This window comes from Haemaphysalis longicornis, unplaced genomic scaffold (genome assembly GCF_048455015.1).
Source record: "Haemaphysalis longicornis isolate Haplotype H1 unplaced genomic scaffold, Haemaphysalis longicornis Haplotype H1 scaffold_10, whole genome shotgun sequence".
NCBI classification, from domain to species: Eukaryota; Metazoa; Arthropoda; class Arachnida; order Ixodida; family Ixodidae; genus Haemaphysalis; species Haemaphysalis longicornis.
The window spans coordinates 2,080,672-2,104,944 of record NW_027526204.1 but is presented as its reverse complement, the minus strand read 5'-3'; the positions used below and the strand labels follow the sequence as shown (position 1 = coordinate 2,104,944).

The 24,273-nt window shown below is 49.3% G+C and overlaps 1 protein-coding gene across 4 annotated transcripts in view; it reads left to right on the top strand.

Annotated features, from left to right (window-relative positions):
• Positions 1-24,273, top strand: part of LOC144158118 (proteasome adapter and scaffold protein ECM29) — a 293,901-nt gene that overhangs the window by 246,111 nt on the left and 23,517 nt on the right. Inside the window, exons 37-40 of one of the 4 annotated variants that reach the window (XM_077688773.1) lie at positions 445-502; positions 6,612-6,758; positions 19,387-19,534; positions 20,081-20,146. In XM_077688773.1, coding sequence (XP_077544899.1) covers positions 445-502; positions 6,612-6,758; positions 19,387-19,534; positions 20,081-20,146 — 419 coding nt within the window. Of the gene's footprint in view, positions 1-405; positions 503-6,611; positions 6,759-19,386; positions 19,535-20,080; positions 20,147-24,273 lie in introns of all 4 variants that reach the window. The other 3 variants (XM_077688772.1, XM_077688775.1, XM_077688774.1) reach the window with 3 other exon arrangements.

Below are 24,273 nucleotides of genomic sequence, written 5' to 3'. Positions count from 1 at the left end.
GCTCCCTGCTCACCCTTGCTTGGTGACAATATATGCATCTGTGGTGAGCCAGGCAGAGAGTTGGGCAAGTGGAGAGCACTGGCAAAAGGAGTGGAGAGCACTGGCAAAGGGGGTGAGCGTCCTCTGGCTGTGCTGTGTACCTCGCTCAATGTGCTCGACCAACTAGCCCAACATCGGAGCTCATTGGGTAGTTGGCTCGCGAGCACTGGGTACACCCCTACTAGCTTGGCTCGAGTGAGGCCGTGGAGGAGAGAAAAGCCTCGGAGAGGCCCTGACGTCACGCTTTGTGAAGCGGCCCCGCTACATTTTACGCTCCTTCGCTGGGCCTCGGAGGGCCAGCCTTGGGCGCTGTTGCTGGGCCAGTTGGCCGTGTGTCGCCACAGTCAGGTGCTTGCTTCCCTGTAGCCCTGGCCCCCCCGGCTGGCTTCCCTCTTCCCGCTGCAGTGCTGGCCCTGAGACGGACGGCGGCCGGCCCCCCGAGCAGCAGGCTCTGCTGGACCAGGTGGGTGGGGTGCACTGGGGAGCTGGCAGCTGTCGCCTGGCGGGGGCCACAGGCCAGCCACGTGGCGATGGCGGTTAGAGGCCCTCCCTGTGTATCGGGACTCCTGTGTGCACCCAACGCCCTCCGGTGGCTGGCACCTAACAGTGCGTGTAATCTTGTGGCCAGCCGCTACAAGAGCCCCGCTATTCGGCCTCAGTGGTGAGCCCAGGTGTACAGGTGGGCTGTTTTGGAGCAAAGGGCCTGCGTTTCAGCCACGGAAATGTGGCCTTTTTTACTGCAAAGTGTTCTTTTAGCTCAGTCCTACACATTCTTTTCACAAATAAGGCCTTTGTGGTGTCCTTTAGGTCATTTTAGGAGGGGGTCAGTGCATATGAACGAGCCCAATACACACGTTCTGCATTGCACCGGAAGGCTTGTACTGGCTTGTGCCTGTCTTAGCACAGAATATCGTTTGCTGTACTGCAGTGTAACTTTGGCTGCATTTTTTTCCCCAACTTAAAAGAGGGTTGCTGCTGTTATCAGAAAAAAATGTTTGTGACTAGGGATGGGAACAAAAGAAAACAAAAAAAGCATTAGGAAAAAAGTGTTTTTCATTTTTTCAACCATGGTAACATAGGAAAAAAAACAGCTTTTCCGGGGAAATTGGCTGTGATGTGATCAATCTGCTTTCTGAAATCAATGGTTTGGCGTGAAATCGTGTGCATATTTTGAAAGGGGAAGCGCTCTGCTGGGACTTTGGTGAGGCAGCATGAAACCGTTATATTCTTGTCAGTGTACAGGGAAAAATTCCGCAAGTCCCTGAAGTGATTTCAAGGCAAAAGCCAGCTTTTTCACTGCTGCATTGTGGGTGCAGTGCCGTCGCATTCACCTGTCATGCAGCTCGCATCCGGATATTTCTTGTTCCATTCTGGCACGGTACAGGGCTAGTGCTGTGGCTTTTGGCGACCTGGCTTCAAATCCCGTTCAAAAAGAAATAACATTCCATGTATATTTAACTTACTGTCTTTTTACAGCAGCCATAATTTGATTTCATTAGTGTGGTCACCAGCAGCTACAATCACTTTTCGCATTTGAAAAGACGTATAAGGCCTGTAGAAGTACCGTATTTATTCGAATATAAGGCGGTCACGATTATAAGGCGAGGGGGGAGTTGAAGGACCCAAGAAAAAGAAAAAAAGTTTGCACACTAATGTAAGGCGAAATAAGGAAAGAAAAAAGGCAACTAAATTCCTTACCTTTCAGCAAAGCACACACCAAGTATTCATGAACTATCTGCACACAATGATATTCATTCGGAGCGAGACGGAACTCCAACTTAGAAACTGTCTTCAGAGGTGGTGGTATCCGAATCTTCCTTGTCACTTGCGCACTCAAAGAGGTCGTCGTCCTCGGCGCCGTCAAGAGCATTTGAAATGCAGCACTAGCGGAACGACCATGGCCTCGTTGATCGCTGCCCAAGCGTCGCCGTCTGACGTGTGCCTTAAAGGGCTTGTTAAGGCAAACGTCAGGCGGCTGTAGTTGACTCGTCATGCCCCCGGGAATGACGAGCAGTGCCCCTGGTCTCCGGCACCAGACCGACTTTATCCAGTCAAGAAAAAGCAATTGCGTCATCCACCCTTTCTCCTGGCAAGGAATGTGGACGTTCTGCGGGAACACCTCGTTCTTTGGCATAGTCTTTTTGTTCAGGATGATGAAGGGGAGCAACTTCCGCCCTTCCGCGTTGAAGGCTAACATCACAGTTATCCGAGCCTTCTCGTTGCCTGTAGTGCGCAGGCGACCACATTTTTGGTGAATGGTCTGGGCCGACGGCATGTCAAAAAAAATCTGAGTTTCGTCGGCATTGCCAATCTGCCCAAGTAGGAATTCGTGGTCGCGTCGCAGGCCAATAACATATCTTTGTAAGGAAATTAGTTTTAAGTGTGAATACAGTTTATAAGCGACCCCAAACCATCCACCGCCGGCGGCGGCGTTGGCGTCCGCAGTGCTCCTCTATATTTGAAAAATTCCCCCGCATTTCCCCGAGGGGGAGAATGTGAAAGTGCGAATGCACGGTTGTCGGCCCGCTTGCGGCGCTTGCGCTCGGCCCCCGCAGCCCACCGCCTCGCCGCCTTCTCTTCCATCTCTTCCATCGGGTTTGTAGTATCACGTGTACACCACGCAGTTATCAAGCCGCTATAACGCCGCTGAGTCGCCAACGCACGCCGCTGACGACGTAGTTTGAATGCGTTAAAGATATAAGGCGCGTCAACACTGATATCACCGTCGCGTCCGTGGCTTGATCGGTAGAGCGTCGCGCTGCGGCCGCAAAGTCCGCGGATCGAAACCTGGCGCCGGATGCTGTTTCTTTATAGAGGAGCACTGCGGACGCCGACGCCGCCGCCGGCGGTGGATGGTTTGGGGTCGCTTATAAAGTGTATTCACACTTAAAAGAAACAGCATCCGGCTCCAGGTTTCGATCCGAGGACTTTGGGGCCGCAGCGCGACGCTCTACCGACCAAGCTACGGACGCGACGGTGATATCAGTGTTAGACGCGCCTTATATCTTTAACGCATTCAAACTACGTCGTCAGCGGCGTGCGTTGGCGACTCAGCGGCGTTATAGCGGCTTGATAACTGCGTGGTGTACACGTGATACTACAAACCCGATGGAAGAGATGGAAGAGAAGGCGGCGAGGCGGTGGGCTGCGGGGGCCGAGCGCAAGCGCCGCAAGCGGGCCGACAACCGTGCATTCGCACTTTCACATTCTCCCCCTCGGGGAAATGCGGGGTAATTTTTTCTTCATAGTCTCCTGGCAACTTCTGCATCACGGAGGTCCGCCTTCGCAACAAAAGCCCGGCCCTCTTCATGTACTTCTGCACCCAGCCCTGGCTGGCTTTGAACTTGAGAGCGGGAATGCCATGCTCTCTCGTGATTTCGCGCGCCTTCATCTGCACGATGTCGGTAGTAACGGCCAAACCGCGGCCTCTTCTCTCTTTGACGAAGTCCGTCAGCACTTCTTCCACTTCAGGAAACGCTCCCTTTCGTGAGCCACGGAAAGCCTTCCTCGTCGTGGCACATGCTAAGAGCGACATCTGTTTGCTCCAACGACGCACGTTGTTTTCGGGAACGTCAAACTTTCGACCCACGGCGCAGTTTCCAATGACTTCCGCCTCTGCTATGACTTTCCGCTTGAAGGCTGCATCATAGTGGCAACGACGACTTGCCATTGTGCTGGTCGCGTGAAACAAGCACAGAGAAAGAAAATCTTGCAGCAGGGACTGCGAGAGCTCTAACAAAAAAAAATGCAAAATGGCGTCCCGACTTGTTTACAAGCTTTGCGGCTACTACTGGCTTGGAACGGCTACTGCTGGCTCAGCTCGTTGACATGGTCGAAGGCATCTGCTGCCATTCCCTCTGCTGTATCGCGAACTATTCAATACCCTTGCAGTTGCCGAAACTCGGTAATTACTATCTGCAACCTGGGTTTGTGTAAAATTTTATGCGTTTTATCCTGAAATCTCTTTGTTACATTTCCAACAGTGTTGTCGGGCTCTTTTGGAAGCTTGGAAATGGTTGGAAGGTGGAAACCAAAACTGTCACACCAGAATCGGCATATTGGGATACTGAGCTTCGAATAAAAGGCGGGGTATGACTTTGAGACCGCACATTTTGGAAAAACACCTCGCCTTATATTCGAATAAATACGGTATGTCGAATTTTAATAGATCTGTGTGGAATCATCTTTTTTCAATTTTTGTATTTTTCTGAAGCACGAAAGAAAATTTGCTTTTTTTTATGCCCCTTAAAGTATCATGAAAACCTGAATCTCTAGGCTAGACAGATGTTTGTTACCGGGCTAAAGGTGATGGACTGTATATAATGCGGAATATAGGTCGACCACCTTACCTTGTAGCCCAAAAAGGCAAAAAAAAAATAATTCGGTACGCAGCATCGTTTTATTGAGGCTATAACTTTTTCGTCTCAGATAAACTCTTAGGGTTGGCTGAAATGTCATCAGGTGACTGCTTCTCGCTAGCTGTCGCCCACAAAGCAAGGCGTCCTCAGTGCAGTCCTGGGAATTGCTTATGTAGCTGTTGTTACACACACACACGCAAGACCATGTCGTCGTGAAGTGTTTTGGGGGAGAGGTTCCATGCCGAAAGTCCCTCACCACGACCTCGCCACGCTTTATGTGCCTGCGCATGCGTGCTAAAATTTCACCGCGCCAATAATAAACGACTTGAGGCAATTTCTGAGTCAACGCTTCTGTTTCCTCCTTTCCTGCACAACCTAGATTAGAATGGCTGTTTTTTTTTTTATCAGAACCATACCAAAGGCGAAAACAAGACTGCACTGGTTATCAGCGTAAGATAACAATAGGTTCAATAGGAGTTTATTGGCATAACTTCCATACAGCTGAGAGCCAGAGGCAGCCAAAAGGCAGGGGCCCATACACCATAGTGCTGGATGCCTCCTCAGCTGTATGTTAACAATTTAGAGGACATGTGAAAATGATTATAACATACATATACAGATGAGGGGAGTTATAGTTATAAATATGGGTGAGGGGAGGTGCAGTGCAGTTGCTCACACATCTCTGTACCGCACCAAGTCTGAATTCACCGACACTTGGGGCCCTCCTAGCGTCGACTGGCAAGGAGTTCCATAGCTCAGGGGCTTGGATGAAGAGGGAGTAGGAGGCACTGGTGGTGCGTGTGAGGCGCTGCTCGAGTCTCAGTGGGTCCCGTCTTGAACGCCGCAGGTAACCCTCCGGGATGGGACAGTCGCCGTGCAGAAACTTGTACAGGAGTCCGCCTGCGTCCGTCAAGTCGAGACCACCTCAGGGTCTGCAACCGCCTCTCGTAGGGAAGTTTGGTTGTCCTGTCCATGATATGAAGCGCCGTCTTTGACACTTTCCGTTGAACGGACTCGGGCCGCTTATGGAGGTCAATCTGGTGGGGGCTCCAGATGGTGGAACAGTATTCCAGGACCGGAAGTACAAGGGCTGTGAACAGCGCGCAGAAGGCATGGTGTGGCATGGCCCTTGACGTTCGGGTTATGAACCCCCTTAGCCTGTTAGCTCTTTTGCAGACATAGTCTGTGTGAGGTCTGGAAGACAGGCTGCGATCAAAACAGACCCCAAGGAGCTTAGTCTCGGTGACCTCCTGCAGGCATGTGCCATTGGCCATGTAGGACACGTCCGCCGGTGTTCGTTTGCGAGATATTCGAAGGTATAGTGACTTGCGTGGGTTGAGGAACAAGCCATTACAATCACTCCATCTGGAAATCTTGAGGAGGTCGGACTGCAAGATCTGCCGGTCTTTTGTGGTATGGATAGTGCGGTAAAGTATGTGGTCGTCAGCATATCTTAGAATGTTTGATTCAATGTCGGACGCGAGGTCGTTGACGTACAGGTTAAATAGAAGTGGGCCAATCACGGATCCCTGAGGCACACCCGTTTTCACTGTGTGCCACTGACCAGTAGCACCCCGGTAGTGGACCTGCTGGCGGCGGTTTGTGAGGAAGGATGTTATCCATTGCAGGGTCGTCCCAGTTATGCCAAATCCTGGGAGCTTGGTGATGAGGAGGTTGTGGTTAATGCTGTCGAATGCACTGGAGAAATCCAGGGAAAGAACATCGGCTTCTTTGGAGCTATCGAGGGCGCCACTCAGGTCGTGGTGCAGGATGGAGAGCAAGGTTTCACAGCTTCGTCCTTTTTTGAAACCATGCTGGGTGTTGCATAACGTTTAATTTAGGCTTTAGCGGCGGTCGTGGTGAGAGAATTTTGGCGTCGAATCTTGTTCCTCCAAACACTGAAGCATCGGCAACAGCGTTCACATGCCAGCCGCCGCAGCGCCGTCCCCTAATCTCGCTGGTCACGCCGGTGGCCATCACCAGGGTGCGCTGCAGGTATCGAAGGCCACGCGTTCGCACGTTGTTGTTAACAATTTTGACCTCTGTACATGCATAGCGCATGGACTTTGTTGTTCCTGAAGTGGAGTAAAACATTACACCATTAATTAAGTCGTGAAAAATTGCTGCCTCCTTTAATAGGGCAAAGTTGAAAAAATATTTGGTTGAATGAGGGCATGTTACGCTGAAGTTTGACTGCGTGTTCGTTGCATGCAGGTGTGCGAGTGCCTGGTGCGCGAGTGCCGCCGGGAGCAGCGGCTGTACCGGGAGCAGGCCGTGGCCCACCTGGCGCGGCTGCTGGAGGCCCACCGGGTGGACCGACTGGCCACCCTCATCGACCTGCTCGAGCCCGCCCTGCGCATGGTGGGTGGATCAGGAGGGCGCTGCCAGGGGCGATCGTGGGCGCCTCCAAACTACTTGGCATGCCATGGAGTGCTAGTGCGCTATGGAACTACTCTACGGATCAAATAACAAACGCAAAATATCCTAATACTTAGTGTTTCCTTTCCGATTCCATTTGCAGAAGCGTGTGCAAATTTACATATAGCAGAGCTCTGCCACAAGTGGGCACTGCCGCACGAGGTGCAAAGTTTCCAGTTTCACTGCGCAGCACGTCCCCTCGGGTGGGATTTTTCGCGCAACAGCCACGCTGCTGTGGAAGAAAGCCTGCAGCCTGCAAACCTTGTGCAAAACATGGATGGCAACCATGAACAGTGCTTGAAGACACGGACAAGAGAGGAGGGGTGTTTCCAAGCGCTGCTTGCAATGAGCCCACCTGTGGACGGCTAGCGTGGACCGAAGGGGAGCAGTTGATGAGCCGCAAGTGGGCACTGGTTGGCACTGCTTGCAGTAAAGCCGTCCTAACGCCAGCCTCGCCTACCAAGGGCCCCTTTTCAGTGACTGCAGCCTGTCAAATATGCTCCCTCTATTCACGGCATGTTGATGAAGCCCCATTTATTCGTGGCAGTGCTTGCCAAATTTTCATTGCACTGCTTTTTCCCGCTTTTACTCTTAGTTTTTTGTAATTTTCTTTTCAAACAGTAGCACAGGAACACTCAAACGGGTTATTGAGGCCTAACTACCCAAGGAAAATGTTTTTCTTTTTCTTGTAGCCATGTTTTAGAAGCTGTATACACAATAAAGCAAAGACATTTCTGTTTAAAATTATTTTATTCTATTTGTGGTCAGCTTTTACTACTCTCAGTATTCTACTCTCAGTCCCAAATTTGATGTTCGCACATCTCTTCGAAGGGGGTATTACCACTAAGCCAAGTGGGGATGTGTCTCCACGGGCACTTCGCTTGGAAAAAATTGGCAGCAAAGCTTGCACTAATTCGCGCAACCATAGCGAAGTTGGAGGATTTTTTTCTATGTAAGCACTTAAGAACACACCACCACGCATTGCATAAGGTTTCAAATTGTTTAGTTACATGACCAGATGTAGGGGAAATCCCCAAGGTGGAGTAAGTTTCTGCGAAGGAAATTTTGTCATCCACCTCAATGCAGCCATGCGGCTACAAAGGAAAGCTGTACAGCTTTCTCAGAAACTTCGCAGTTGGAGAAAAATTCGTCCTGGCCCAGGGCATGCTCCGTCGTTGCTTGTCACTGTTGTAGTAGTATCCATCTATATCGTTGTCTTCCTCTTACATGACTGGCGAGCCCGGATCGTTTTGTCTGCAGCCTTTCGCATTCCTCCCAAAGTGGAACGTGTCGGCATGCGCTAGAACCGTTGGCTTCGCGAACTGGGCGTCTGTAGCGCGAGCTGTCTTGTGCTCCCCCACTGAGTTGCGGATGCACGTGAACTGTTTTCTGGGTCTTTTTTACGAGCGCCATGCGCAGGCCTGGATGACGCCAGGCGCTGCTCGCGAGTCTTGTAAATGGTGGGAGTAACTATACAAACCGGGTTTTCTGATGACACAGCACACAATATGACCAGCAACAACATCATCATCATCACCAGCCTATCTACACCCACTGCAGGGCAAAGGCCTCTCCCATTATTCTCCAATTACCTCGGTCCTGCGCCAACTGTGACCAATTTATCCCCGCAAACTTCTTGATCTCATCTGCCCATCTAACTTTCTGCCGCCCCCTGCAACGCTTGCCTTCTCTAGGGATCCACTCTGTTACCCTTAATGACCAGCGGTTATCTTGCCTTCGCATTACATGCCCTGCCCACGTCCATTCCTTCTTCTTAATTTCTACTAATATGTCTTTAACACCAGTTTGCTCTCTGACCCACTCCGCTCTCTTCTTGTCCCTTAATGTTACACCTATCATTTTCCGCTCCATTGCCCGCTGAGTTGTTCTCAATTTAAGTTGAACCCTCTTAGTGAGCCTCCAAGTTTCTGCCCCGTAGGTGAGTACCGGTAAGATGCAGCTGTCATACACTTTCTTCTTCAGCGACAATGGTAGGCTGCTATTCATTATCTGAGAATGTCTGCCATATGCACCCCACCCCATACTGATCCTTCTAATTATCTCTGCCTCATGGTTGGGATCTGGGGTCACAACTTGGCCTAAGTAGATATATTCGCTTACCACTTTTACTGCTTCGCCACCTATCTCAAACCGCTGTGCTGTCCCAAGGTTATTGATCATTACTTTAGTTTTCTGCATATTAATTTTCAGGCCCACGGTTCTACTCTGTTCGCCCAGTGCGGAAAGCATGCTTTGCAATTCGTCCCCCGAGTTACTTAGCAAGGCAACGTCATCAGCAAATCTGAGGTTACTGAGGTATTCTCCATTAACCCTTACTCCCACCTGTTCCCAGTCCAACGTTCTGAATACTTCTTGTAAGCATGCTGCGAATAACATTGGAGAGATTGTGTCTCCTTGTCTGACACCCTTCCTTATAGGTATTTTACTGCTCTCCCTTAGGAGGATGATGGTAGCTGTAGACCCATTGTAGATATCCTCTAGTATTCTTACATAATGCTTATCTACCCCCTGGTTCCGTAATGCCTGAATGACTGCTAGGGTTTCGACCGAGTCAAATGCTTTCTCATAATCTAGGAAGGCTATATATAGGGGTTCAGTATACTCAGCGCACTTCTCTATCACCTGATTGATCGTGTGAATATGGTCCATTGTTGAATAACCTTTATGGAACCCTGCTTGTTCTTTAGGTTGACTGAAATCTAAGGTTGCAGAAATTCGGTTAGCGATTACCTTGGTAAATACCTTGTAGACGACTGACAGTAAGCTGATCGGCCTGTAATTTTTCAAGTGCTTCATGTCGCCTTTCTTATGGATTAGGATGATGTTAGCGTTCTTCCAGGATTCCGTCACCCTTGCGGTCATTAGGCATTGCGTGTACAGGTTTGCCAGCAACAACAGCTCTGCTGCTAAAAGTGGCACCACTGGTTGTGGAAGAGAACGTGGCTAGTAGCGAGACCCACATGGGTCATCTCCGATGCAGCCAGCATTCTTGGCACCGATTCCGGCACCCTGTCGTCTTACCTGACAGGACAAGTCACCACAGATTCATTCACATAAATCTTTCATTTGTTTTTTTCCTTGGAATTGCATCAAAGTTAATTTCATTTCATTCATTGAATCCTTAAAGGTTCGACGGCATTACATCAGGAGGGGGGGGGAGGGGGGCAACAAACACTGCGCGAGGGTGGACAGTTTGATGTGAACAAGCTATTCACATTACAGTTTGGTGAAAAACAACAACAAAAGAACGCTGGGAAACAGGGAAACAGAAACAATTTGGCAAACAAATAATACATGCAGTACACTGCTACAATCATGGATAATTAGGGGTGTGGGAATGCCGAATAGTAACTTTTGAATCCAATATCAATTCTTTTTTTTTTCACAGGCCTCATAGGTTTTTGTGCAAAAGCGGAAGCTACTTCGCATGTTCGGGAGACATCACGTTCTTTTTCAACTCTGACAACGCACTTCTCAACTACTTAAGTAGCGAGCATGATACGCATTTGAAAGAAACAAAGAAAAAAAAAACACTTGCACTGGAGTTGCTGTACTCCAATCATAGGCAGCGACCCTAGAGCGCGCCGTAACTCAGAAGCGAGCACTTAGCAGGCATGAACAGTAGGATGCGAAAACACGGCATAGCCACAACCGTGTACCACGATAAGGCACTTTTTCAGAAGCACATGGGCAGCGTGACGAGTGAATTCACTGGCAACGCACGCATGCAGGCAACCATGTGAGTGCGCCGTCACTGGTTACGTCGGGCTCCACAGGGTGGCGGTACTTGTCCGTGCTAAGCCTTTGATGTGTGTTGGACGTTCCAAACTTTACCGCACCGAACGCAAAGTAATGCCTCGACTCCAACGTGAGTGCAATTAATAGCTTCTCTGTCACACTGCCGTTGAGAATCGGGTTGAAACAGAGCAGATAACATGTGCCGGTGCTCTTTTTTGTGACATGCCGTCACAGGGGCACAAGCTGCACCATGTGTGTGGTGCATTCGGATGGGACAAGGAAAAGAAGACACAGGAAGGGCGCAGACTCACAACTAGTTTGTTGAAAAAATGGAGCATGCCCACACCAGCACATGCACACACATGTCACCACCTTTATCACATGATATAACGCTCAGCAAGGCTTGGGAGTGGGCTAGTTGGTGTTTTAGCATCTTGAAGTGCAGAGGTGCGCTGCCTGACACGAAACGTAGGACAGGGTTAATACCACAAAAACAGACAAGGTGAGGCGCAAACTATCAACTGTTTATTATCTTGTGAAGGGGGGCGGTTATATATGACGGAAATGAAGAACATGCACAAAAAAAAAGAACATGCACGAATGCACAGTTTTAAGTATGAATATGAACCAACTAGCCCAACAACATGCTTTGCTGCACTTTGGCCATGTTCGTGGCCGTTTCCAGTGTTGCCAAGCGAAGAAATTGATAGCTAATTTTTTCAGTGAATACCATCTATACGTAGGGGAAAAAGAGCTCGCACTACAGCCGCTGTGATCACACCTGCACTATCCACTGTGGTTAAAAAAAACAAGCAGATGCGCAGTAGCCGTACACCAACTGCATGAAAAACAGCCAGAACCGCTCTTGATTTCACATTAACGGAAGCGCTGTCGAAATGGCAGTGGTCTTTACCCGAAGCTGCCCTACCATGCAAACATTCGGTCGCAGAATTCAAAACGGCGGCCAGAGTCAACGGCTTGAAAAAAAGATCTTATCGACGCAATCGCAGATTACTCCATGCAGTGGGTTAAAATTTATGGCCTCTGCAAGGTGTGCTCTTCAAAAGTGTGATTTGGATGAAACTTGCTGACCAGACGGTGTAACAGCGGTTTCGTTAGCGTGCACCAACGTCTCTCGCTTTCGCAAAGCCAGGGAAGTTTGGAAACTCCACTCAACTATTTGAAAAATTGAATAGGAGATATTCAGTTCGTGAATTGAATTATTCCAGAAGGTGATTCCTCTTCAAGTATTGTGTAATTGAATGGAATTGAAGTGGGATTGCAGCTTTTTGTGGAATGATGTGTGGACAGAAGTGGCAGCAATACTGTCGGGGAGGTGGTGCCAAAGTTTAATTGCGTGGGCAAGAAGGAGTCATTCATTGTGGATGTATAGCTGTTGATTCGAACAGTGGGGTTGGAATGGTTAATACGAGAAGAAGTTGGTTGATTGGTGTATTGGTTGATTAATAAAAATTGGTCTACCTTCGGAGGCAAAGTGAACCACTTAAAGGATCGATCCCTATGGTAACGCTCTGCTGAACTTGCCAGAAACGGTGGTTTACTAAAGCATTGAAAACAAGACAAAATGGCTGTCTTGGGCTGCTAAATAAAAGCGGTAAATGCATGTGCGAGAAAGGGCACATATTGTTCAAAAAGCTTTCTTAAATTAAAGGGACACTGGAGTGATTTGTAAACATTGCGGGATTACTAGCGCAAATTGTAGTCCGGAGTCCATAGACCATGTTTCGACCACTCTGAGCGCGTTTACGCGAATTTATTTACTAGAAAAAACAATTCGAAAATGCTGTCCTCCTCTCTGCACCCTCGCCCATTTTTTGTGGCGTTTTCGTGTGACGTCACGAGGAGACGAGCTGGCAATTGGCTGCGCTACTGCACGGTTCGCCGACCTTCCGATCGAGTCAGTCGGCACAGCATTTAGCCGCCGGCCACCGACGGGTCGTCGCAATCGGCTCGCTCAATTGAAACTAAGCCACCACACGTTTGTGAATGAAAGAATGTGCATTTCTTTACTTTGTTAGTTTGTACACTGTATCTAGCTCCAAGTCGAGTCAAGGTCGCCTCACACAAGCGCTGCACAAGGGCACATGCGACGCTTCGCTGACTTTACGATAGTAGGAAAATCTAAGGCCACTTGAAGGCAGGAGAAGAGTCAACGAAGTCAATATTGGTAGTAAGAAAATAAAATCAACTGAAACTTTTACTGTACAGCGCAAAACTAGGGAGCAGGAAGCACTTTTTTGCGCTGGGTGAACAAGCACAGCGGTCAGCAGCACGACCACACATCTGCGAACACATTTCTGTCCAAGAAATGCAATTGCTAGACGTGAGATATTGTGGAAGTTTGGGGGACGCTAACTGCACGGGCGCTATACGACAAATAGTCACCTAAAGTACTTCAAATGATAAGGCTAAATAAAAGTGTAAACTGGTTATACAGTTAAACCTCGATATAACGAAGTCGTACTTGGGGCCGCAAATTTCGTTAAATCGAGAATTTCGTAAAATCGAGGTTTCGATTTTACAGTTCATTTAACCAGTTATTGGGGTTTTAACACTTTGGCCCTCGCCAGGCAACAACTGCTATGTAGTTACCTCTCCAATTAAAGCGAAATTTGTACTAAAACTGGCCGGGAAAATTGTGTGAATTAAGAGTTTCAACACTTGGGCAATGGAATTCGGATAGCCGACGGTAGTTCATGTGTCATCGTAAAACCGGTGCTTTTTCCGCAACGCCTCATTAAATATGATAGCAGACTAGGTTTCCACTTTTTGTTTTTTCATTTCGGTCACTACTAAATGCCGCTGTTATAGTCAATTGAACCCGCGCCCGCGTCCATGTCCCGTGAACTTCACCCCGCCGAGGTGCTCGTTCGAAGTTACGCCTCTTTTCGTCTATTCAGTGGTAGGCTTAGGGGCCTAGGCGCGGCGGGCCAACAGCGGAAGGCTGCTATGAAACTTTCGAAAGACTTTTTTTATGTACAAAGGCTCTGCAGTATAGGCGCGTGATGCAACCACAACACTCGAGATAAAGCCATGATTGCGAGTTCAGCGGAGTACACGCGGACCGCTTCACTGTGTGGAGCAGCGCTTACGTGCTCCGGAAAGCGGAAAGCTTACATTAAATAAAATTCTTCCGGCCAAATTCGATTAAGCAATTACTTTTATGCCCACTGAGCCCTTACGAAACTGATTTCTCCGCACCGCAGCTGTCTAATGAACGCTGGTGAAACGAAGATGACCACGTTCAAAGAGAGCAATTTATTGCCACCAGCACTCGATGTTCAAGCCGTAGTGAAGAAGTCCGTAAGCAGTGCTTGGCGTTTCTTGACCAGGGCGGGCTTTACGTGACGCTCGTATGCTGACAGCGCTAACAAGGTCTTAACATTCGTGTGCACCTGCGTGCCTCCGCAGAACATCGATGGCATCCATCACACTTCGGTGGCTGTCAGTTTCACCGAACTTCCTCAGGCTCTTGTTCGGAACACTTTTCTTTCTCTTGGAGTGCTCATGCTGCTTACAAAACTCACCTAACGATGCACGAACAAAATATTAATTTGGTTATCAGCGAGCACAACCTAGAGCAGCAGCACCGTGAGCAATGACGCGTTGAAAAAAAAAAGCTTGAAATAGGCTTCGGTAGCCTAAGCATAGAGGGCGCTGGCGTAGGCAACGATGGAGACGTCAAAATAGTGGCCGCACTATTAAACCGTCTATGACCGCTAGCGGTTTGTGCAGCTTCGTTCTTCGCTTTTAATTGTTGTTAACCGTAGATTTCACCGCTTTTCTTTCATTTGAGCCTTCAAGAGTCAATTTGAGCACTGAATTTTTTCAATGTAGGGAATGAGAGGCAAAATAAAACGTGCCTCGACCGGAATTTCGTTCTTCCTTTCTTGCCGTGACTTCGTTAAATCGAAAGCGCCGCACAAAATTACTTCGTAAAATCGAGACAAAAATACATGCATTTAGCAAAATTTTGTTAGAAAACTTGAAAAAATTCGTTATATCGCGAATTTCGTTAAATCGAGGTTCGTTATATCGAGGTTCAACTGTACATTATATACCTTATATATACAGCCTCGGTAGAGCTGGCCTGTGGCCGAGTGGTCGAAGGTGCTATGTTCTCATTTTGAAAGTTGCAAGTTCAAATCCCCGAGGGTGCATTGTTTTTCTTTTTTTTTTTTTGCCAGTTGATTTTTTCGTTTTCGGCCGATGTTTTCTAAACCGAGTTCACCATTTTTGGGCCGTAATGTTCACTGTTCCACGAGCGAGTTTGCAGAACACGCGCAGACTGCCACTGACGCTCTAGCGAGCTCTCGTTAGCGTGCTGCTGCTTGCGGGCAGTGGGCACAGGCCTGAATCAGCACACCCTTGGCCTGGTGCGAACACGCTTTTTACGATACAGGCATGAGTGAGGCAAGCTCCGAATATGAGGGAAAAGCGCATGGCATTTGAGCGCCAGCGGTGACGCAAAGGGCGTCATCCACTGCGTAGGCCTCGGCTAGTGATTTCTACGATTCCAAGCCGTCGTGGGAGGCTTATCTCAGGCATTTTACACTTCACTTTATTTCACTTTATTAGCCGACAATATGGCAGAAGGGCGGTATGGCGATTACTGAGATATCGAGAAGGCCCATCCAAAACTTGTTTGAATGCTAACCTCGGACATCGTCCAATCACGGTGCCATCTCCTCGCGACGTCACAGCTTTAGTTGGTGCGGCCGCCACAGACCGCGCATGGTAGTTTTTCTTCTTTCCCGCTTTATAAAATAATTACCGACTTATCAACCAGATAAACGATGAAAAGTGTGGTAATTTGAGCCAGTCTACGCAGTGCAAGCAAAACCGGGAGCTTGACAAATTCTTGCTAGTTCATCCAATCATTTGTGGCTGGTTCCGAACCTGCGTGGTCACCTTTACTAATCCACCTGGCCAAGAGCAAGTTCCGAATACATCTGTTTTTACGCGTGAACCTACCAACAATGTTGTTCAGTACTAGTATATAGCTTGCTTTGATGGTTCAAAGGGACCATGAAGACAAAAGACCTACAATTCAAAGGACCACTTTCTCCCAATAACGACGATATCGATTTTGTTGCAAACTTCAAATAAATAACGAAGGCACTCTTAGGGAAAGCAGATGAAGCTATTCCCCAGCCACGTTGCAGTGATTTCTCTGTGGCTTTTTGCGATTGGCAGCCTAAGGTACTTGTCCCGTATATGGAGAACGACGACTACACTTCATCGGTACCAAAATCTGGAATATATTGCCCCAGGATACAAAATTGGCTGATAACTTTCCCATTAAAATCAAGAAACATTTCCTTTCCCTCCTTAAAGGAGCCATGAAGAGAAAACACAAGTTTGGTTCATTCAAAAGATTGTCTCGTTAGAATCATACTGACACCACTTTTAACGTAAACTTCGCTCAAATAAGCTACATAATTAGGAAAAACGGGAATGGTCATGCGACCCACCAGCTCATTTCCCGCAACAGAACCTATGTCGTCACATGGGCTAAGCTCTGCGATTGGCGGAGGCTGGCAGAAGCAGACGCAAATTAGGTAGAACTTACAATCTAGACGAACGAGCGATTTGCGCTTAAATTTAGGGCACATTCTTTACGAAGCAATAAGAATGATGGGACAAACAGTGGAAGTTACGAAAGCACATGTAAACATAGAAGTACTGATGCGTTCTGCTGTTCGTACTGCGCACAGCATGCTTTGGTTTAGCTGCACAGCACTACGGGGCTTGGGGTTGTCGCAGACGACACTGGCCGATTGACGCAAGCAACGGTGTCTTACGTGACCCCATTTGTCGAGCGAGCACTGTTTCAGGGAACGAATGTTTGCTCCCAGAACAAAAACAAGCCAGGTTTAAATGCGGGCAAAAACAAACCAAACGCTTGCCACGGTATGGTGGCGCCATCTAGGTTACGGAACGTAAAGAAACGCGGGAACAAACCAACACCGCTACAGGGTGGAGACAACCTTTGAACGGTCCCGTGCCGCCGCAATTTGGCCAACGGGCTCAACGCGTTATTCTTTTCGTTTCCCACGAGACCTAGCAACGCGAAACAGACAATATGATTCAAACTTCTTCAGTAAACCGCGTTGCGGCGATAATTTTAGCGCGGTTTTGACACAATGACTTGCTTCGGCGGCGAGCGAGCAACCGAACATGGCGGCGCCAGCGTTACGTGTCTCTACCCTGTACGGCGGATGCGTGAATGAAGGTACTCTAGGCTGCAGAGCGGTCGGTTCCCGTGATGTCACTTGGGACCACGAAAACGCACGATTGAGCGGGAAAATCAAAATTTTAACCTAAATTGTTTAATTTCTCAGTGAATAAAGCACCGTTTGTATCCGGACAAGCGCTGGGGGCACTATAAAACACGAAATCTTTCGAATAAAACTTGCATTTTCTCTTCATGGCTCCTTTAATGAGCCTGCGTGACCAGCAGTCACTCCCCAAATATTAACAAAATCGTTAAACTCTTCACTACAAACATCACTTCGTCCAGCGAAAGTTTACTGCGTAGTTGCTATTATTCAGTACCTGTGTTCATGTATAAAAATTGCATGTTTCTGTTATCCTACCCAAGTTTGAGTGTGTGAATATATATGTTTGTACAATTCCCAAATCTTCTTTTCTGTATTCGCAATGTTCTTGCATCTTGTATTCTGTATCCTGTTACAATGCCTTGTATTGGACCCGATTGGACCCGATACTAGCCTTTGGCTATGGGTCCAAGCAGTTTTTTTGAACCATCAAGTTGAAATTGGAAATAAAGTTAAATGAAATGAAATGAAACACTTGATAGCTAACGTGCGGTTAAAACTACAGTTAAACCTCGTTATAACGAGACGGGCTATAACGAAATAACGGATATAACGAGCAAATCGTAATTCCCCTTGAAAGTCCCCATAGAAACCAATGTATTTAAAACCTCGTTTTAACGAGGTAAACTTTCCCCGTCACGGGATATAACGAACAAATTTCATTGAGAAATCAAATTTTGAGCTCATTTTACAACAGTGCGCAAGGCGGATCTGAGACGGTGCGTGACGCGGCAACTGTATTAGCAGTTCAAAACTCCCGCCACGCGCGCGAAGCTGGCTGGCGCGCCATGCGAACGCTGCGCCCGCGAAGCCCCCACCCTCCTCTCGCTGCGCACGGCATGCAGACAATGGGGCCCTTCGATTTACAGTGTCGGACTCACCGCGGGCTCCCCGAGAAGCAGTCCGACGTTCGATTTTCCCACGTATCGCTATGGCTTCGGGGAATCCGCGGACTATCCGCGGGGAGCCCGAGAAGAACCCCAATGCACACGGCGCGCGCGGTTGCGTCACCTTCCTCTCCCCCCCTCCTCCCTTGTTCGTATCGCCGACGTTGCTGCGTAGTTGTGTGTGCGTGGGTTTTGGCAGTCTTCAGCCTTATCTTTTATCGTACTGCCGGCGTGATTCCAACAACGCGAGTGCGACAGGCGGGAAGCGCAAGCGAAAGACTATAACGCTTGAACAGAAGACGGCTATGATAAAAGCCGTCGCATTGGGCTCGAAGGAAGGTAAAGGCCCGTTCACACTTGCGACGAAAGTGAAAGCGATCGCCACCCTTGCTGTTCACACTTGCACGCAACATCGAGCGACGGGTGACGACTTGCTTTTCTTGTTATTGTCTCGCGCTCGGAGTGAGACTTCACGGGAGCTTTGCCGCTTGTGCTTGTGGAGACTCGGCAGCCGGGTGCTTTGGCAGGATATGACGTCAGGAAGTCTCGCCTCCTGCTTCTGCTTCAAAAGCGACGGAGGCGAAAAAAATTGGTCGAGACCACAGAGGTTAAAAAATTAACCTCCTTGGTCGAGACCGATCGCTCTCGACCGATCGCTCTCGCAACGAAAGCGATGCCAGGCGACGAAAGCGACAAAAATTTCTGTCGCTTTCGTCGCTTTTGCTCGCTTTCGTCGCAAGGTGGCAAGAGACTTTGACGTGTGGACGAGTACGCTGTCCACCATCGTGAGCGACCGAGAGTCCATCGTCAGCGCTGTTGCACATGGCTTGAAAAGAAGCACTAAGGACGGCGTCGGAGGCACTAGATGCGGTGGACATGCTGCGTCGCTCTTCGGCGCGCTTGAGGGCGGCGAAGATGGCGTGAACGTAGCGGCCGCAGCTGAGGGAGCCATCGCTGGCATCAGGAAGGTGCATCAATGTCCAATTATGGACTTCTTCGTAGCCAAGTCTGTTTGAAATACGAGTTTTGAACTGCAATAAAGTAGGTTCGTGACTTTTCCTTTTTACCTCCGGAATGTGTTTATTTTACTGACTATCGTCGGGCAGCAAGATGCTATTTCGCCCGCTTTTTATTTTTAGCTAACTACAATGCATAATATTTGCAGTAAATGTCGGCTACGGCTATAACGCCGTATTGGCTAAAACGAGCAAGTCGCGGCGCCCCTTCAATTTCGTTATAATGAGGGTTGGCCCATATTGCGCTTCATTGTGTCACTGCAGCCTGGAATTTGGAAGAATAAAAAGAGACGAAGTAGACACAAGAACCATGTTTTCCAATAGTATTTGTGGCGGTTTTCCGGTTAAAAGAGCGTCTTTGGTGGCTGCGGTAGTAGAGTTGAGCGAGGAGTGTCCAAAAGCCCAGTTCATTCATTTTGTCTGCGTGGCCCCTTTAAACAGCTTCTGTTCTGAGCTGTCCTATAGGCAGGCCTTGTGGCGGACTGCCCTGCTGCTGCTGCTGCCCTGGGAGGTTCTCTAGGGTGTCTGTGTTCCTGTCCTGTGGCAGTGTCTGGCGGGCCGGCCACCGGGGGAGGGGGAAGAGGAGGAGGAGGAGCCCTGGGACCTGGAGTCGCAGCTGCGCTTCCAGGAGGTCGCCCTGGAGGCACTGGGGCAGGCGTGGCCCTACCCCGAGGCCGCACCGGGGGGCACCCAGGGTGAGGAGCACCTGTGCACCCTTGAGCACTCGCTCTCGGTGCCCACTCTGATCAATAACGTCAGCGCACTACATATTTTCATTTCTGGTACTTGTTAGGCAAGTCGAGGCATGCGCTAGGTAGCGTGGGAAATCGCCTTTCAGAATTGGTCTTTTGACAGGATAGAATAAAATGCGTGGAAAGGGTGGGACAGACGCACTCCTCTTTCTGTCCGTCCCCTTCTTTCCAGGCATTGTATTGTATCGCACCTTTTAGGGAAACGTTTGGTTTTCATGGACGGTACTTGTGTGAAAATAACGCAGCCACAAATAATATAGTGCCATTGCCAGTTGCCTCCAACAACCTGTTGGTGTCAGAGAAGGCCTCAAGCTTCCTGAAAAGGATGCACTGTCTCAGCTAAGCATACAGATAAGCTATTCTCACAAATTCGTCTGGATTGCCTTGTGCTGTGTTGTGTGATGTATTGGTAACTGTGGGAAACATCGATGGAGCCAAGAGAGGAGGCCGTCGTCGATAGAAAAGCAAATATATTTGCATTATGTGCAGGGAACCATGCCTTACGCAGCCATCTTGCAGCCTCTCCTGGTCGTCTCCGGTCTTCTTCTTCTGCACGTCTGTTGAACTCTGATGCTGCTTCAACTTCGTCATTCCTAAAAGTTCCATCTTCCCGGCCAACAACAGTTCATATGAGCAGTGGTGGCGTCTGGTTGGCTTGCCGTTTATGTCTAGTCGCTGTCCGAATTATGTCCTTTCCTTTCTTATTTTCGGCCTTCTCTTTCTTCTGAACTTCGCCTTTCTTCGTACCTTCGGCGTATGTGTTTTCATCATGATCACTGTTACAATGTTAGCTCACGTGCAGCGCCCCCACGCGGCGCTGATAGTTTTGTGTTGAGCCATGCAAGCCTGGCACAGCGGCGAGTGGCCGTTTTGGGAAACTAAAGACAGTTCGTTCTGGGCAAACGACTCAGCATGTTCTCATGTCTTTCGCGGGCCTGATGGCCTACTGTTCGCGGTAGTCACTTTTTCCTACCGCTCGGCCATCTATGCTTCTACACATCTAACAACTGGCGACGAGGATGAAAGAAAGTTTCACGTGAGTCTTCGTTCCCGCACCGCTCTGCCATCCATTCACATTGCCAAGTTTCGGCAACCTCGAGCCGTTCGAGGGGGGAGGAGACGACTGGCCCTGTTACGTGGACCGGATCCAAGCATTTTTCATGGCCAATGATGTCGCCCCAGAGAAGCGTGCTTCCGTATTCATCAGCTGCTGCGGCCAGAAAACGTATGCTTTGCTCCGAAATTTGGTCAAGCCCAGTGACAAGACGCTGGACGAGATTCTTCTAGTTCTTGGAAGTCACTACTGTCCAAAGCCGTCTGCCGTTGTGCAGCGTTTTCGTTTCAACTCGCGGAAGGGGAATCCGTCAGCAATTTCATCGCAGCTTTAAAGAGCCTTTTCGAGCACTGCAACTTTGGTGCTGAACTCGAAAACATGCTCCGCGACCGCATCGTGTGTGGCATAAACAACGCGGACGTCCAAACAAGACTGCTGGGAAAACCGGACCTCACCTTCGACGATGCCGTACAGACCGCCCTGGCAATGGAAGCAGCAAAAAAGGACGCAGGCGAGATAGCCCAAGCTAACACGAGCAGCGCTTTCTCGACTCACCGTGTCTCGTCAGGCTCAGGGGGCGTCACCTTCTACCGCTGCGGGGACGGACACCTGGCATCGAAATGCAAGCATGTGAAGACAATCTGCAATTACTGCCACAAACGAGGTCACTTGCGAAGGTGTGCGATACGAGACGAAAGGACAGCCAAGCCCAAAGCTACAGCCCTTCCAAGGCACGTTCGTTCTCGGCACGAAGTTCACCGTCGTCGAGCAACCGCCATTGTGTGAATACTGTCCGCGATGAGGACGCTGCTACAAGTTTATCTTCCAAAGTTTTCAACATGTGGCAAGTTGACTACGCCATGCCGTCTCCGTATTTCACCGTCACTGTTGACGTTTGCGGCAAGCCGCTCCGCATGGAAGTGGGCAAGTGTCTCCAAGTCTCGTCTTCTTCAGCTTTTGCCTTCGGTTTCTGTGCAGCCGTCACAAGTGCTTCTGTGAAGCTATTCCGGGGAACTGAAAAAGGTTCAAGTCAAAGCTGACGTCAGCGTGAAGTTTCATGGTAAGGAGGCCGACCTACCTATTTTTCTTACCGGGGACGGATCGCCCACTCTTCTAGGATGCAACTGGATTCGTGAGCTGGGCAACGGCGTTTCCGACGTTGAAGTGAATGTACACGCACTTCCCGACATCAAACACCTAAGTCCAAGACTATGCCGAAGTGTTTGAAGAAGGCCTGGGTACGTTCAAGGGTGCTAAAGCTTCTCTACATGTTCCTTCAGATGCTCCGCCTCGGTTCTTCAAGCCACGCCCACTGCCGTATGCCTTGACAGATGGAGTCACTAAAGAAATCCAAAGATTAAGAAGAGATTCCATTCTTGTTCCAGTCAGGACAGCAAAGTGGGCTGCACCTATTGTTCCTGTGACCAAAAGGGATGGACGCATCAGAATCTGTGGAGACTTTGGTGTCACCATAAACCCAGTGGCAACAGTGGAACAGTACCCCATTCCAAGGATCGAGGACCTGTGGACTGTGCTTGCTGGAGGTGAGAAATTCACAAAATTGGATTTGCGAGATGCGTACCAGCAAGGTGTCCTTGACGAGGCCTCTAGAGAGTATGTCACCATTTCGACGCATGTGGGGTTGTTTCAGTACGCCCGGTTGCCTTTTGGCGTCTCATCCGCTCCAGCCATATTTCAGCGTGAAATGGAGAACTTGCTCAGGGGACTGCCACACGTAGCAGTCTATTTCGACGACATTCTTGTAACTGGCACAAACGATGCTGAGCAGCTTTGCAACCTCCGTGCTGTGCTTAGCAAGCTCCAGGAATCTGGCCTCAAGCTGAAACTTGAAAAATGCCACTTCTTCATGCCACAAGTTGAGTATCTCGGGCACATCATCAGCAAGGAAGGCCTTTCCCCGAACGTTGACAAGGTAGCAGCCATTCTGCATGCTCCTGTGCCTCAAGATGTCAAGGAACTTCAGAGTGTCTTGGGACTTGTCAACTTCTACAGGCACTTCTTACCCAATCTTTGGTCACTCCTTCGTCCACTGCACTTGCTTCTTTGTGAAGGAAAGAAGTGGGAGTGGGGACAAGAACAAAAGATGCAATTACTGCCTTCAAGCACTTGGTAACATCAGCTCCAGTTCTTGTGCACACTTGCCTCAGCTGCGACGCATCGCCTTATGGTATAGGTGCAGTCCTGGCGCACAAAGATGCTCATGGCCGGGAACATGCCATTGCTTTTGCCTCGAGAAGCTTTTCAAAAGCAGAACAAAACTACAGTCAACTCGACAAGGAGGCACTGGCTTTAGTGTTTGGCGTGGATCGGTTCCACCAGTACTTGTGGGGCATCTCATTCGAAGCACACACTGACCACAAGCCACTCCTTGGACTGCTGGGCGCCAACAAGCCCGTTCCCGTGCAAGCTTCGCCTCGAGTGGTCAGGTGGGCTCTGAAGCTTTCTGCGTACAAGTACGAACTTGTATACAAGCCTGGCAAAAAGCTCGGCCATGCCGATCTACTTAGTAGACTGCCTCTGCCAACTGACACCACTGCATTACCACGACCTGCTGACATCTTCTTGCTGGAGGAGGCATATCCGCGACTTCTTTCACCTCGTGTTGTGGCCCAAGCCACAAGAAATGATCCGGTTCTGTGTCATGTTGTTCTTGCTGTTCTGAAAGGAGAAAGCCTCCCAGTGGGACCAGAGTGGAACCCTTTCAATACCAGAAGCTCAGAACTCAGTCTCCATGAGGGTTGCCTACTCTGGGGATCAAGAGTCGTGACAGGCCCAAGTTCTTGGTGTTCTTCATGCCAGCCACCCGGGTATCGAGAAGAGCAAGATGATTGCCAGGAGCCATGTTTGGTGGCCAGGCATTGACAATGACATTGCCAACAGTGTGAAGAGCTGCGCCACGTGCCAGACTCAACATCGAGCTGCACAGCCGGTTCAGCAGACGCCATGGCCTTTTCCACAGCAACCCTGGTCAAGACTTCACATTGACTTTGGGGGACCATTCCTAGGTCACACGTTCTTGGTTATTGTGGATGCGTTCTCAAAGTGGATAGAAGTCTTTCCTGTGTCTTCCACATCTGCAGAAGCTACCATTTCTGCCTGGAGAATTGCATTCGCTCAGCATGGCCTGCCTGACGTCATAGTTTCCGACAACGGTCCTGCCTTCACCACTGCCCAGTACCTTGAGTTTTTAACTCGAAATGGAATACGCCGCATGCTCGTACTGCCGTATCACCCTGCCTCAAACGGTGCAGCTGAACGAGTTGTAGAAACTATAAAGAACAAACTCAAGAAGTCTGGCTCTGGGAACTTCCAAACGCAGATCTCCAGGTTCCTGTTCCACTACAGGACCACACCACATGAAGTTACAGGTCGGCCACCGTGTGAGCTTTTGACGGGAAGAATGTTCAAGACTCCGCTGGATGTCCTGAAGCCAAGCCTGCAGGCATCTGTACTTCTCAAACAACTCAAGCAGAAGTTGTATGCCGACAGAGGGTCCCGGCAGGCCCCATCACTGCAGCCAGGTGATGACGTGTATGCGCGAAACTTCCTCATGGGTACACCTTGGGTGCCTGCCAGTGTGGTGGACGTCACTCCGTCATCGGCCAGT